At 33.3% G+C, this 16149-nt stretch overlaps 1 protein-coding gene and 1 long non-coding RNA gene across 10 annotated transcripts; one reads left to right on the top strand and one right to left on the bottom strand.

The window, feature by feature from the left end:
* Positions 1-1117: 1117 nt before the first annotated feature.
* On the top strand, positions 1118-13042 carry LOC103492429 (peptidyl-tRNA hydrolase, mitochondrial). 8 transcript variants are annotated; one of them, XR_007818993.1, is made up of 11 exons: positions 1118-1291; positions 1508-1660; positions 1759-1843; positions 1954-2021; positions 2294-2344; positions 2440-2513; positions 3299-3334; positions 3718-3776; positions 3848-3924; positions 4134-4241; positions 4538-4675. XR_007818993.1 is itself a non-coding variant. In XM_051081409.1 (10 exons), the coding sequence occupies exons 2-10, from the start codon at positions 1550-1552 to the stop codon at positions 4667-4669; spliced, it is 681 nt and encodes a 226-aa protein (XP_050937366.1). In that variant the 5' UTR covers positions 1118-1291; positions 1508-1549; the 3' UTR covers positions 4670-4873. The 8 variants fall into 8 exon arrangements, 5 of the variants coding, with proteins under 5 accessions (XP_050937366.1, XP_050937365.1, XP_008451022.1 ...); XR_007818991.1 differs by lacking the exon at positions 4134-4241 and adding an exon at positions 12881-13042 and having other exon boundaries at positions 1119-1291; positions 4538-4759; XM_051081409.1 differs by lacking the exon at positions 4134-4241 and having other exon boundaries at positions 1771-1843; positions 4538-4873.
* On the bottom strand, positions 5852-10078 carry LOC107991114 (uncharacterized). Of its 2 annotated transcripts, XR_007818995.1 has the most exons (3): positions 9902-10078; positions 9159-9240; positions 5852-6134 (listed from the first exon to the last, which is right to left on the bottom strand). It is a non-coding gene; the product is annotated as an uncharacterized LOC107991114 (long non-coding RNA). The 2 variants fall into 2 exon arrangements; XR_007818994.1 differs by lacking the exon at positions 5852-6134 and having other exon boundaries at positions 6531-9240; positions 9902-10071.
* Positions 13043-16149: the final 3107 nt, after the last annotated feature.

Genomic DNA, 16149 nt, shown 5'->3' on the forward strand with positions numbered 1-16149 from the left:
AAAAGCAAGCGAGAGAACTAAGAGGAGTGTGAAAGAGGAAGAACTCTAGTATGTGGAATTATATTGTATGGATGAAATTAATTTCACAATCACTGTATAACAAACATGTTACTATTGCAATATTGACCCTGACAAAGGGTCATCCCAACTTCATAAATAAAAAGGAAAATATTGCATATGCATCCTATAGATTTTGAAGAGTATAGTAGTTGTAATTATACCTGTAAACTTTCAATTTAAAAGAGTCAAGGTTTCAAACTAAAACTTATACAAGCATTAAAATCGGATTCTCAAACTTCCATAATTATATAAAATTGAGGATTCAAAATTTGTCATTTGCAAGTCAATCTTTTTATTTTTTCCTGTTATTGTAGCTTTAAGGCTCAAATTCTAATGCTTCAAAATGTTTAGTTCATTTTACAGAACTAAAAGTTTAAGATCATAATCACATGTAGAAGTTCAAAAGCTCAAACTTAACCAACTTAACCGATTTTGGTTTAGTTCTCAATAATCCAAATTCAGATTGAACTTAATTATGCTTTCAAAATCTAGTTTACAAAGTTTTATCAAAATAGTTGGACAAAAACTTGATACTAGCAAAATCAAAGACATAAGACCCTTGTAGGTCAAATCTCATTTCAATGGAAAGTAAGTAGCTGCCATAGAGCCAATCTCATCGCCTTTAACAAACAAAGACACGATAAAACGAGTAATTCAATTTAAAACCCTTCCAACTTTTGATGCAAGGAAACACCATTTAGTAATTTCCATTGCTACATGTGGGTATTTAGATATATTTTTTAAAAACATTATTTTATCTATTCAATTCAAACAGATTAATCTCAATTAGAATATCAAATTGAGAAAGAGAAAAAGCTAAACATCTCTAACTTCGAGAATCTCAAATTAGGGAAGACCAACAAAATCAAAAGTCAAACAGGAACGAAATCAGTTGATTTTGTTTGTAAAATCCAAATTAAGTTAGAAATTCAAATCGAGCTATACTCGTATTTGCAACTATCAAAATACACGTGGGATGCCGAGAAATAATATATACAATAAAAAATAGTTCCTAAAGAAAATTAGAGAACGAAATTAATATTCATATAAAGTTCACTTTTTTAGGTTCCTCAGTCCCATTGTATAGCTCTCTGACTTCACCATTTTCGCGCTTCTTCTTCAATTGCGCTCTTACACCAAATCCTATCTCCCCTTCTCTTCGTCTTCGTTTTCTCAATTTCCCACTTCAATTCTAGTTCCGGAATCACCTTCCCACCGGCCCCGATCGACGGTAACAACATTCCTTCTTTATCCCGTTGATCTTCACACCGTTTCTGTAATCTGGGTCCTAATCAACTTAGGAACATCATTTTCAATAATTATTTTTTTGGTGGAAAGGAAACTCAATGACAATGCTGTTTATTACTTTTACATTTTGGATTTCTTCATTTTGTTATCGATTGATTAGCAGCTGATGGGTTTTTTTTTTCTTTTAAAATGTTTTCAGTCAATAGGGAAGTGCATGAGCGGTTTTTTCTTTTAGTGGAAAATGTTCAATAAGTTAACCAAGCGTGGCTTTTGTACGGCAATATCATCACGACCTTGGCTTTTTGTGGGGTTGGGAAACCCTGGAGAGAAGTTCAGAGGAACTAGGCACAATGTAATCATTGTACCATTTTCCGTTGTTCATCTTAAATCACATTTTGATTTTGTAATGAGAGGTATTCGTTCAGTCATTCTTATTTTGGTTCAGTATAGGTGGGCTTTCAGATGATTGATGTATTTGCTGAGTCTGTTGGAATTCCAATGAACAGGGTTCACTGTAAAGCTGTGTTTGGTGAAGGTATGTTCACTTTTTATGTTATAATTTTATGTTTCATCTGTTAAGTGTTTTCAGGTGTTATTGTCGTTTGATTGCACGAAGTTCACAGATATCTTGGCTATTGACGTCAGGTTTTGTTGGGGACATCCCTGTTTTTCTGGCAAAGCCTCAAACTTACATGAACCTGAGTGGTGAATCTGTATGTGATTGAGAAACCTTTTTTGGCTTCTGTCTTCTCAAAGTTAGGTTTCTTGTAGTATTAGAGCTCATAGATTCATTTGAGTGAATTCATCTTGCAAAATTATGTGACTTTGAAGGGGAAAAAGCTGGTAGTCGTTCTAAAATTCACTAGGAAATTGGGAATACATTTCCTGTGAAGGCTATTGTAGCTAGTTCAATACATGTCAATGATATCTTCCTTACCGAGATTGGTTTGATGGCGTAAATCTTGTTTTTGTCATCATACTGCAGGCAGGACCACTTGCAGCTCATTACAAGCTACCTCTGAACCGTGTGCTCGTGGTAAATCCTTATGTGCATTTCAATCATTTATTTTCTCATTAGAGTTCTTAAATGAACAGCGCCGCGGTATTGTTTTGAGTATTTGACTGCTGCAGTTTCATGATGACATGAACTTACCATGTGGGGTGCTTCGGCTTCAACACAATGGAGGACACGACTACCACAATGGGTATCATTGAAACTACTTTATTAACTTTTTTGTTTTTTATATTTTAGTCGTCTTCTATTGTAGCCTACTTCCACCTATAACCCCAATCTAGTTGCCCTTTGTCTCTACACCTCTTACATTAACATACATTTGACTAGTTTTTTATAATTAGAAATTGAACTTTCACTGAGAAAGAAATGAAATCACAAGGGCGTGCCACAAAAGAATACCCCAGGAAAGGAGAGTCAACTAATTAAAAGGGCTCCAACCAACATCAAGTAAAATAAGACCAATGATCACAAAGAGGCATTACATCGGTGCCCAAAGAGAAATATAGAACCTGTCAAGGGACCAAGCATCGATAGGTGCCTCTCAAGGCTCTCTGAAGGTCCCGTTCCTCGTTTCCCTCAAACTTCACAACACAAACTTGCGTAAAAAGCTTCATCTTCTGAACAAAAGCTAGATGAAGAAGGAACTCCTTGATCGTCTCCTCATAACCTGTGTCTAGAAAATTGAAAGCCAAACACATCAAAAAAGGGATTCCACAGACTTAACAAAGTCACAGCTCCAAGGAATATGATTATGATCTTCCTCCACTCTCCGGCAAAGAATCCAACGAAAAGGCCCAATCAAAGTAGACATCTTTCTTGCAAGCTGATATGAAGTGTTAACCCTTCCACAGATGACCTGCTTGCCACATGAACTGAATCTTCGGGATTTTCACCTTTCATAGATGAAATTCATTAAGCTATTTTCCATTTGGGAAAAACGATCCAATAGGAGTTTAAGATTATTTATTATCTCAGGTTTAGTGTCCAACATGCAAGAGCGATGCTGATCAGGTACATCCTATTTGAATTTCTTAGTTATGTTCGGTCATGTCAGTGATTTGCTCCATTATAGGCTCAAAGAATCTAAGCATAGCATTTGAGGGATCAAGATGTTGTACATCACCTTCTAATACGAATATTGAATGTTCTTGCCTCAAAATAAAAAAAGACCCTGAATGCCATCTATTTCCACAAAGTTTTTTCAACACAATTCCTCTAAATATGACATTAAGCCGGCATGCTACAACTTTAACTTTATACATATTTTTTGAGACACACTTTTTATTGTTCATGCTTGTAAATTTGCTGGCAGTATTCTTTCCTTTAGTAAAATCTTTACGACTTCTATTCTATGTCGCCTTTCTGGTACATCATGAAATTGATTTTTATTTTAGGCTGAAGAGTGTCATTTATCATTTTCGAGGGAACAGAGAGTTCGCTAGGTTAAGAATTGGTAAGTTTTGTTGCCTATGCTATTTTGTAGTTTTTTGTGTCTACTCCATGTTTAAAACATTTTCTTTCTAGGCATTGGAAGGCCACCTGGTCAAATGGATCCCAAAGCATTCTTGCTTCAAAAGTTCAATAACACTGCTCAAGAACGAGTGAGTCTTTTTGCTGATTATATTACACAAAACTTATAGTTGAAACTTTTTTATCTTTCCTAGTTTCATTGAGCTTTCACGAGTTTCGCCAACACCACAACTTACTTGCTTTGCTTATATGTAACTCTGTCACTCTCCATTCTTTTGCTAAAAAGTGCATACTTTTGACAATTGTATTTTGGATTCTTTTTATGGGATGTTTTTGTTAGGAACCGAGGTAGTATGAGATGCCTTGTTAGAATGGGATGACCAAGGGGTGCTTAAGTGGCTTGGCTTTCCCACCCCAAAAGCTAGCTATTGGGGTGTGATTCTTCGAGGTTCATTAAGTACCTAACTGTTTTAAAATATAGTAAATTAAGCTAAATTTTACCAGCAAATCTATCTGTGCCTATCATTGTTTGTCACGGATGACATTTTGCTATATTTTCAACAGTTTTGCCATTGTAACAATTACCCTTTTTTAATCCCCTTCTTTTTTTTTTTTTTGGTAAGTAATTTGTATCTTCACATCAGTTATTCCTTTTGCTAACTCATTGCGAATAATGCTTGACTACATTATGCTTAATTGGTATCCATCCTAGCTTAACAATTACTTTCATTTTTGTTTAAAAAGATTGATACTGCATTACAAGAAGGGGTTGGCGCATTGAAGCGCCTATTGTCTCATGGTTTGTCTGAGAGTGTAAGACACTTCAACCACGAACAAAAATACAAGCATATAAGGCTACAAACCATGCCAGTATGATGAGACTATATGGTACATTGCCAACGAAACATACAAATTTTTCCAAGTTCTCAAGATAAAAGGAGCGAAGGCGTGGAGGTTCTACTTAAGGTACGCAATGACTTTGTCTTCTGATATGTATGTAATTATTTTATGCTCACAACTGATAAGCTTTGGTACTTCTAAATTGACTGAAGTTAATTAATATATTATTTATTTATAGAATTGGAGGACCTGATTGTTTTTGTTTTTAACTTTCTCTTTGGAGTTCAGCCCATTGTTCTCTTGCATTGTGCTTCAATTTCATATCTTTAAAATTATATAAATTTTTTTTGGGATATATTACCAAATTTCCTGTGTGATTATTCGAAGACTGGAAGATTCTGATTCAGTTAAAAGACCAATGTACCCTTTCTTTTTGGTATTTTACCAGTCTTGTGCTCTGGGGGGGGGGGGGGGGGGGGGGGTGGGGTGGGGTGTTCTTTCTGCTTTCTAATTATCCATGTGTCAGATGACCCTATAGTTTTTGGATGTCAAACTAACTCATAAGTTGATATCGATTTGGCTCGATCTCTTAAGTCCTTTCTGCTTTATAATTATCCAAGTGTCAAAACCATATATATGACCCTATAATTTTTGGATGTCAAACTAAAACCATATATATGACCCTATAATTTTTGGATGTCAAACTAACTCATAGGTTGATACAAAATCCTAGATAGGTAACCACCAAAGATTTTACTCAATCTCTTAAGTTCTTTATTAAATTATATCCATGACCAATTTTGACTACTGGACTAACTCATGATGATTCTTTTAAGAATTCGTCCATGGGAAGACTTTGTTTGATGGAACTGTAAATGGATATGAGAGGGTAAAAAAATAGGCCCAGAGCACACACATATATGTATCACCATTTTACATAGCTTTTTATTTTTCTTTACTATATCCTATCCTTTTTATGTTAAACTTTTGATTTCAGTTGGGGGTGAACCTAAACTCAAAAACACCGAACAGAACAGAACCAAACCAAATCAAAAATTCAATTTATATTGAAGCATTGCTTTGGTTCGGCTTGGACTGAAAATTTTGATTCAAAATTTGACTACCGAATTGAATCATAAACGGTACCATAATTAACACCACCATCATTAACCACATAAATTGCCTACAAAATTTCTAACAGCGTGAGTTCAAAATATATGAGAATAAGATCCAAAACCATCAAACTCAACCTACCTCCAATTCTTGCTTTGAGTTCCACAAATCTTTGCAACAATAATGTGAGTGAACAATGTTATTCTGGGCTATTAAAATGGTCAATACATAGCTTCTTTTTAAACAAAGAAACTGAATTAAGCAGATGAGAACATTAAGAACTATTTAAATACAACATTCAAATCTGTGACAAATTCAATAGAATACAACTAAAATTTATTGAGTGATATTATAATGGTGTCTCTCATCTTCAGAACCCCAAAATGGCCTACAAGAAATACATGACAATGAGATTATAATGAATGCCATCAAACTCAACCTACCTCTGTTTCACTTCGAGATCCACAAATCTTGCAACATAAAAGAAAAATGTACAAAGTTAACTATGAGAGGAAACAAACAATTAAAATGGTTAAAAATATGAAAAGAACTTACTGTGCTTCGTAGCTTCTTTTATTTGCAGACGAAGAAATTGAGAAATAGATGAGAACATTAGAATTATTTAAATTGCACTCAAAGTTGTGAAAAATACAATAGAAAACACTCTCCACTAAAATTAAAACTAGAACCATTGCAAATATAATTTTAAAATAGAACATCTAACTCATATTCAAACTAACAGTCAAAACATCTAACTCTTAAAAAATAAATTAAAAAAAAAAAAAAAACGATTTTTTTTTTTGAAAAAATGTCTTATTTTATATATCATTCCTCCAACATTGAAGTCATGATTTTTCAAATAAGTGGAATCTATCCATTAATTTTGGCTATATTAGAATTTTTGTCAACCCACTTTTTGGAACCTCATTGTTGGATTATTTTATAGGATTTGGAGGTAATTTTCTTTTTAAAAAAAGTTTAGAATTAAAACCATAATTAAAAGCCTATATTATTAGTTATAGATTTAATATAATTTTCAATTACCTTCCAAATACAAAAACATATTTACATTCATTACAAAACTTTTTGGTTTCATGTGGAATGAAAAATTTAAATGAGAAAGATAAGATATAAAAATAAAAATTGGTTCCAAATAGAGAGGGTGAAAAGAAAAAAAAATTCTTCACCTCGAGAACATGAAGAGAATTTTACCATTCCCTCAACTCTGTCATAGGAAGGAAGCCTTTTCACAAATAAAATAAAATAAAAGAAAAGAAAAGAAAAGAGAAAACATGTGAAACCTAAAATCTGAATTCCTAGTACTTAACATAAATAAATATACATTAGACATATCTTATATATCTCCAATCCAATCCTAAAATCTGAAAATAACACATACATATTTTAATTTATATAATTTAGAGAATATATTGTTCTATGTTATTTGATTTTATTTTTCTTCTTTTTCTTTTTTCCATCCTTATTCCTCTTTTTTTTTTTTTCTTTTTTTTCCTTCCTTATTCCTTCTATTTTTTTCTTTTATTTCTTTTTTCCCCCTTCCTTATTCCTCCTATTTTCTTTTCATTTTTACCTTCCTTATTTCTCCTATTTTATTTCTTTTTTTTTTCCTTCCTTATTCCTCCTTTTTTTTTTTTCTTTTTTCCCTTCCTTGTTCCTCCTATTTTTTTTTCTTTTTTTTTTTCCTTCCTTATTCCTCCTGTTTTTTTCTCTCATTTTTTTCCTTCCTTATACCTCCTCATTTTTTTTTCTTTTTCCCTTCCTTATTCCTCCCTTTTTTTTGCTTCCTTATTTCTCCAAAATGTTTCTTTTATGTAAATTAAAATATGTATGTCATATTTTCAATACAAACATAAATATAATTTTTTGTATCATATCCTTTTTTCAAGACTAACATAAATAGAGTTTTTGTATCCTATAAAACATAGGATATGTCCTTATAAATAAATAATTCTTATAGTATATAATTTCTATTGACTAAAAGAATAAGGATATTACTTTGACATAAATAAATACATTGATATCTTATACATCTCCACAACCCAATCCTAATACTAATATATTCTTCTTCCTTGTACTGTACTTAAATACAATACCTTATGTACCGAAAATAACACATACATATTTTAGTTTATATAATTTAGAGAATATTTTATTCTATGTTATTTTATTTTATTTTTCTTCTTTTTCTTTTTTCCATCCTTGTTCCTCTTCTTTTTTTTCCCCTTCCTTATTCCCCCATATTTTTTTTCTCTTTTTTCCCTTGCTTATTCCTCCATATATTTTTTTTTTCTGTTTTTCCCCTTCCTTATTCCTCCCTATTTTTTTTTCTTTTTTTTTTCCTTCCTTATTCCTCTTTTTTTTTTCTTTTTTTTCCCTTCCTTATTCCTCTTTTTCTTTTCTTTTTTTTTCCCTTCCTTATTCCTCTTTTTCTTTTCTTTTTTTCCCTCTTTTCTTTTCTTTTTTTTCCCTCTTTTCTTTTCTTTTTTTTCCCTCCTATTTTTTCTTTCTTTTTTTTTCCCTTCCTTATTCCTCCTTTTTTTTCCCCCTTCCTTATTCCTCCTATTTTCTTTCTTTTTTTTTTCCCTTCCTTATTCCTCCTTTTTTTCCCCCTTCCTTATTCCTCCTATTTTTTTTCTTTTTTTTTCCCTTCCTTATTCCTCCTATTTTTTTTCTTTTTTTTTTCCCCTTCATTATTCCTCCCTATTTTTTTTTCTTTTTTCTTTTTCCCTTCCTTATCCCTCCTAATTTTTTTCCCTTCCATATTCCTCTTTTTTTTTTTTTTTTTTTTTTGCTTCCTTATTTCTCCAAAATGTCTCTTTTATGTAAATTAAAATATGTATGTCATATTTTCAATAATAACATAAATATAATTTATTGTATCCTACCCTTTTTCTTCTACTTGTATCCAAAATAGGATATGTCCTTATAAAGGAATAATTTAAACACTATTTTTACTATTGACTAAACCTCAATCTTCCCCAACAAATTACCAATGTCTTAACTTTTTAATTCATAGAGAAACACAATCCTATATCATTTCTTTCCCTATCCATACACAATCCTTCCTTTTTCCTCATCTTTTGATTTCTCTTTTTTTCCCTTAAAAGATAAATAATCTCAGCAATCTCTACACTAAGGAAGAAACAAAATGATTCATACGAACACTATATCTTACTTTCTGGTTCCTAACATAAATACAAACCTTATATCTCAAACCCTAACGCCTAAATAATTGTTTCTAACCCTAAATCCTTTAATCATAAGATAATAAAACTATTTCCTTGAAAAGAAAAAATAGCTTAGACGATGTTTTGCTAAATATATGTATATATAATATAACTACAAAGATTATGACGTGGGCTTAATTAGAGTTGAGAAAATGAGTGCGTACCGTTCACCTACATCGCCATGCAAATAGGTGATGGTATGATTGAATAAACCACTTGGAAATCCATGTCCATATTTTCTCATTCCTACAGATGATCAAATGAAATCATGATGAGGCAACAACTTCGGATGTTAAAATGAATTAACAAACTGCATTCATTCAATTTTGAAACCTATTGTTTATCTGATTTGAATCTCCAACGATATCCCAAACTAATTTAAGTTTATGATCAATTTCACATTATATATACTTTACCTAATTCTTAGAAACCCTACAATTTGAAGGGTAAAATGAAACACAAATTAATTTGATTTATAACATAAACCCTAGAATTTTTTATTATTTTTTTCTTTCTTGATTTAATTTGTTAAGAAATTTAATCATTTGGAATTCTTGTATTAATTAAGATTAAACATTCTGTTCTCCCAAATTATGAAAAGATTATCAATTATAGTAATCTAACTAATCTCACAATGAATACAAAATACAAATATTGCAAGAAATAACAGATAAAATCAAACATTAAAAAGAAACTTTAGGAACGTAATTAATCAAGAACGAGAATCAAGATTACCAAAAGAAAGTTGCCAAATTAAATTAATAAAACAGCGAATTCATGAATTGAGAAATAAACAAATGAATAATGATACAAAATTAGAAAGCAATTGAACATTTTCAAAAGATATAGATATACAGATGATAATAAAAGAAAAAAGAAAAGGTATGATAATAGATGAAAATTAAACCTTGGAAATTAAAATTGATTATTGTAGAAGCCAAAGGAATGGATGATGTTGCCGGAGAGGGTGTGTCGCCGCCACCGTCGGCCATGGCGGCGAAAGATTAAAATGAAAATAAAGGATAAAAAGGAAGAAACGTAAGGTGAAAGGATGATAGATTCTTGAGGGTTATGTTCATGTGACGATGAACAAACAAAAATAAATGAAAACAAGGAGTTATATATATTGTAAAAATGAATATTGAGGGATGCCACAAAATATTTACAATATCGAAGTCCACAGTCGAAAATATCTTTGTCCCATCGTTTAGATTTGATTTTGCTACCCAATTTTTTCGGTTTTGATTTGATTTGGGTAGCCAAATCTCAATATCTCTGTTTAAATAAATTGGATAGCCAAATTAGTAGTCAAATATATCTCTTTTAAATTTAGATACCAAATCAGAAGATGTCTGATTAGCCAAATCAGAATGATATCTCGTTTAAGTCAAATATATCTCCGTACATCACAGTAGCCAAATCTCAATAATATTTTTATATTTGTTACACGATCTCGAACCAAATAATAGAAAATAATAGAAAAAGTCGATGAAAAGGAAAAGAAAAATGATAGAAAAGGACGATGTAAAAAAAATCGCAGAAGAGAAGAAGGCAATAAAAAAATGGTCAATTTCACAAGTCCCACGAACTCCACTAACTTTAAGGGGCTGTTTGGGGTTAGGGTTTGGGCTGTGGGGTTGGGTTAGCCCAACCCTAACCCCCGTTTGGGCCCAATGTTAAGGAAACCCTAGTGTTAGGGTTTCCTTAACACGATTTCATTTCTCCTTCGAACGCCGATAACGCGTTTTCGTGAATCCGGTTTCCTCCTTCAGCGCAATCCGTCTTCGATTCATTCTCAAACCGATTTCATTTCGTCCTTCAGCGCAATCCGTCTTCGATTTTTCGTTGAAATCGATTTCATCTTCTTCTCAACATCAAATTCCTCGATTCGATTCATCCTCAAACCGATTTCATTTCGTCCTTCAGCGCAATCCGTTTTCGATTTTTCGTTGAAATCGATTTCATCTTCTTCTCAACATCAAAGTCCTCGATATTTTTCCTTTTTCTTTGTTTCTGTCATTTCCCGCATGGAAACCACGAACCGTTTCGTCTTCTACCTCATGTCTTCTAGGGTTTCTGTACATTTTACTAATGTCCGGTCGATTTTTGTTTTCTTCCTTTCATCCTCTAATACACTCGTTCCGAAAGGGTTTCTCCCTCAATTTTTGTATGGTTTCTGTTCGTAATATTTTGTCCGGTCGATTAGGGTTTTTTCCGTGGAAATCCTTTAATCCATTCGATGGTTTCGTCTTCTCCCTCGATTAAACCATTATGCCCTTGCGTTTTCGCGATGAAACCGGATTTCGTGACGCCGAATCTCTCTCTAAATCTCTCTCATCCGTCTCTCTCACTCCGAAAGGGCTTCTGTGTTCGTTGAAGCCGACGAATTCGTTGGCTCCGAACACGATTTCCTTTTTGGAATCGTGGCTTTCGGCTCCTTGAAACCTTCTTGCCGCCGTGGTGTTCTGTATGCTTTCGGGTCCTTCGATTGGCAATAGGACAGATTCTTCACGTACCCATTGGAGCTTGGTAGGGAGGTTTGGAGTTCTCAATCCACTTTTTTTTAAAGCCGATGATGAGTAATATTTTTTGCTGAATTGTTCTCTATTGTTTACCAATTTCTTATGTGTTCTGTATTGTTACCTATGTCTTATGTAATACTCTTACAATTGTTCTCTGTTGTTCTGTATTTTTTACCTCTATTGTTGTAATACTCTTACAATTGTTCTCTGTTGTTCTGTATTGTTTACCTCTATTGTTGTAATACTCTTACAATTGTTCTCTGTTGTTCTGTATTGTTTACCTCTATTGTTGTAATACTCTTACAATTGTTGAGTTCATGATGAGTTGAAATTTCTGTACAATTGTTGAGCTCTATTGTTGTAATACTCTTACAATTGTTGTTACCTATGTCTTCTGTATTGTTTTGTCCGGCCATGATGAGTTCAAATTTCTGTAATACTCTTACAATTGTTGTTTTTTGTTTACAATTGTTTTAGTATTAGCTCTCTGTATATGTATTCTTTCTATGGATTTTTAGTCTATGGATTTTTATGCTCTCTATTGTTCTGTATATGGATGTTTAGTATATGGATTCTTTCTATCTATTGTTCTGTATATGCTCTCTGTTGTCTCTTCCATGTATTTTTAGTCTATGGATTTGACTTCACATTTCCTTACTAAATTAATTTCACTCTTCTATTCTATTTAATTGTTCTGTTACAAAATATATTTTAATCTTCTCTGTGTATTCTTTCTGCCCAGTGTTGTCTCTTCTTCCTTTCTGTCCAGTGTTGTCTCTTCTTCCTTTCTGTCCAGTGTTGTCTCTTCCATGTTTTTGTAGGGTATGCTTCTGTTATAGGTTTCAGTATATAGGCTTTGACTATGCTATGCTTTATGTCAGTTGGTCTTTATATTTTTGTTGACCTCCCTCTAAGTCCTATCAACTTGCCCCATATTTCCCCTATATATTGGCACCTTTCCTCTTTTCATTCACTGCATTCTTCTTCCTCTTTGTATCATCTCTGTGCTTTTAAGTTACATTCTGTAAGTTCTCTTCTTCTTTACTGTTACCATGTGTCTTTTGTACCCTCTATGTGCTTGTAACTTATCACATCTCTGTGCTTTTTGCTATATGTTTTCTATACATTTCTGTCCTTTATTTATTTTCCTATAACTATGATGGAATTCCATTCATTTTTTTGGAATGGAATCAAAACTCTGAGGCTACTAAATTAAAATGAATCTTGTTTTTACGGTTTCCCGATTCAATCTTCATTTCGAGTTAAATTTATCGTCCTAAAAAGGTATGTATATTTAATTTTTTTTCATACGTTTTCTATTGTGTTTTAATTAGAAATAATAATCATATTCTTTTCTTATGTAGGACGTTGCGACGAAGGAGTTCGAAATTATTTGAAGAGGTACTCTTGTAATAGCCGTTTGTAGGCTTTGATAATGTATTTTTTTTTTTCGTTTATTTCCGGTTTTGTATAATTTTATAATAAACATTTTGTATATAGAACATTCGGGTTAATTTGTTACATAATGTATCCTTTTAATTTTCTGTTTTTTAACAATTTTTTTTTCTATATAGTAATAAAGTTTGTACAAATGTGTTTGACGCTTTCAAAATTTAGTACACACGTTCCAACGTTTAATCACATTTTTTTTTTCGTAATTTATTCCAAACCGTTTTAAACATAAATTATAACTTTTATTTTTCTACCAACAAATAATTACAAAGTGTAATAAAAACTATTGTATATAGAATTCAGAGTTCGTGGCCAAAACTTGTAAGAACTATAAAATGGACATAGTTTGAGAAAATAGAGATAAAAAATATTTTCTATTTTGTTAATTTATATTTCAAGATCAAATGTTGAGATTAGTAATTATGAGGAATATAGAAGTCATAAAAAAATTCCTATACATTCTAAATAATTAGGTTATGTAGCATATTGTGAAATAATTAGGTTAAAAAAAAAATATACATTGAAAATACGTTTTTTCCTAAAAAGAAAAAATAAAATACGTTATGTAGCATATTGTGACGTTAAAGAAAGAAAAAATGACTTCTATTTTCAAACTTTTTTCCCATTTTCGATTATAATGTTCTTAAGCCTCATTTTAATAAATACCAATTTTTATATTTAATTTCAAAGTAATGAAACTTCAATTTTTTATAAAGTTATTTTATTCTCACACATTTGTATGAAATTGTATTTTAACAACAAAGTTATTAATATGTTTTGACCACATACTTTTTTATTTTATTTTTACCTTATTTATGTTTCGTTCAATTTTGTTTTCCAACAAATTTCATTTCTATTTTTAAAATACTTATTTTACAACTAAAATAGATTGTAAAAATTGTTGAAATAACCTTCTTTATTGTTTGGATTTTAATTGTTCAAATAATCTAATTTTTTTGTTCTATGTTTATAGTTTTACTAAATAGGGATATTACTAAGTTTACATATTTTTTTACAATATATCGATATTGTACTAATTTTAAATAGTACATGTTTTTAGGGAACTTTACATACATTGTAATGGATGAACAAACACTTATTGGAGTTCTAACTGCATTCACGTTGGCCCAACGTCAGATTTTACTAACGTTGGAGCTATTAATGAACAACAATAAGCGTCTCCCACATACACCGCCCGATACACGCCATAGAATTAGGGAGCTTGCTTACTTTCGCATGATACACGAGTCAGATCTTGTGTGTCGGCAAAGCACGCGGATGGATAGGCGAACATTCACAATTCTATGCCATTTACTTAGAAATGTCGCTGGTCTTTCTTCAACTGAAATTGTCGATGTTGAGGAAATGGTAGCAATGTTCTTGCACGTCCTCGCTCATGACGTGAAGAACCGCGTCATACAACGAGAATTTGTACGCTCCGGTGAGACAGTATCTCGACATTTCAACATCGTATTGTTGGCTGTTCTTCGACTGTACGAGGAGTTGATAAAAAGACCTGTTCCGGTAACAAGTAACTGCAATGATCAACGTTGGAAGTGTTTCGAGGTGGGCATCCTACAAGTTCACTATAATTGACCTTTAGGTACATCGCAGTTAATTCATTGTGTTCCTTTCAACCTGCAGAACTGCCTTGGCGCGTTAGACGGGACGTACATAAAGGTAAACGTCCCCGCAGGAGATCGGCCTACTTTCAGAACGCGTAAGGGGGAAATTGCGACAAACGTTCTTGGGGTCTGTGACACGAAAGGGGATTTCGTTTATGTCCTCGCCGGTTGGGAAGGATCTGCAGCAGACTCGCGGATCCTACGTGATGCGATTTCACGAGAAAATGGACTACAAGTGCCAAAGGGTATATCATGTTTATAATAAAACACCGTCGCTTCTTACTTACCTATTTAAAGTTCATAAACAAACCATTTAATAACAGGATATTATTATCTGTGCGATGCTGGATATCCAAACGCGGAGGGGTTTCTCGCCCCGTACAGAGGCCAGCGGTACCATTTGCAAGAGTGGCGTGGTGCTACAAATGCGCCAACAAATGCAAAGGAGTACTTCAACATGAAGCACTCCTCGGCAAGGAATGTTATTGAGCGCGCGTTCGGTGTTCTAAAGGGTCGTTGGGCCATTCTTCGTGGAAAGTCGTATTATCCCCTGCAAGTCCAGTGTCGCACCATTCTAGCATGTGCGTTGCTTCACAATTTGATCAACAGGGAAATGACATATTGCGACGACGTTGAGGACGAGGACGAGGGGGACTCCACGTACGCAACGACCACCGCTTCAGAAGACATTCAGTACATTGAGACAACAAACGAGTGGTCTCAGTGGCGCGACAACCTAGCCGCATCGATGTTCACCGATTGGCAGTTCCATAACGCTTAGCTAAGACATATTTAGATAACAAGTTTTTTATGACTTCGTCGCAATTGTATCGTCTCTAACATGTACTGTAAAAACTAATATGGGCTGTTGCATATGTATTGTACGCGTGCCATAATTTGTATCATGCCTATTTTACTTTGGAGTTTAATGGTGAAATTACTTATGTACTGCATGTATTTTTTCTAATTTCTGATTCTCAGTATGTCAACCTCAAATCGTGCACCGAGACATGTTTGGACGAGGGAGGAGGAGGGGACTCTTGTCGAATGTTTAATGGAGCTAGTGTCAATGGGGGGCTGGAAATCAGATAATGGTACATTTCGCCCAGGATACCTTGCGCAGTTGGTACGCATGATGGCAGAGAAACTACCTGGATGTCAGGTACGAGCAACAACTGTAATTGATTGTAGGATCAAGACACTTAAGCGAACGTTCCAGGCCATTGCCGAAATGCGGGGCCCAGCGTGCAGTGGCTTTGGGTGGAACGATGAAGAGAAATGCATCGTTGCGGAGAAGGAATTATTCGATAATTGGGTTAGGGTATGGAATATAATTTAAATGTCACACAACGTTAACAATTTACATTTAGTAAACAATTTTTAAATTAGTACTCATACGTCATATTTTTTTTCTGCCCGCAGTCGCATCCTGCAGCGAAAGGACTCCTGAACAAACCATTCCCGTATTACGACGAGCTTACATATGTATTTGGTCGGGATAGGGCGACCGGTCGGTTCGCTGAGACATTCGCGGACGTGGGGTCTAACGAGGCAGG

This window comes from Cucumis melo, chromosome 2 (genome assembly GCF_025177605.1).
Source record: "Cucumis melo cultivar AY chromosome 2, USDA_Cmelo_AY_1.0, whole genome shotgun sequence".
Classification (NCBI taxonomy): domain Eukaryota; kingdom Viridiplantae; phylum Streptophyta; class Magnoliopsida; order Cucurbitales; family Cucurbitaceae; genus Cucumis; species Cucumis melo.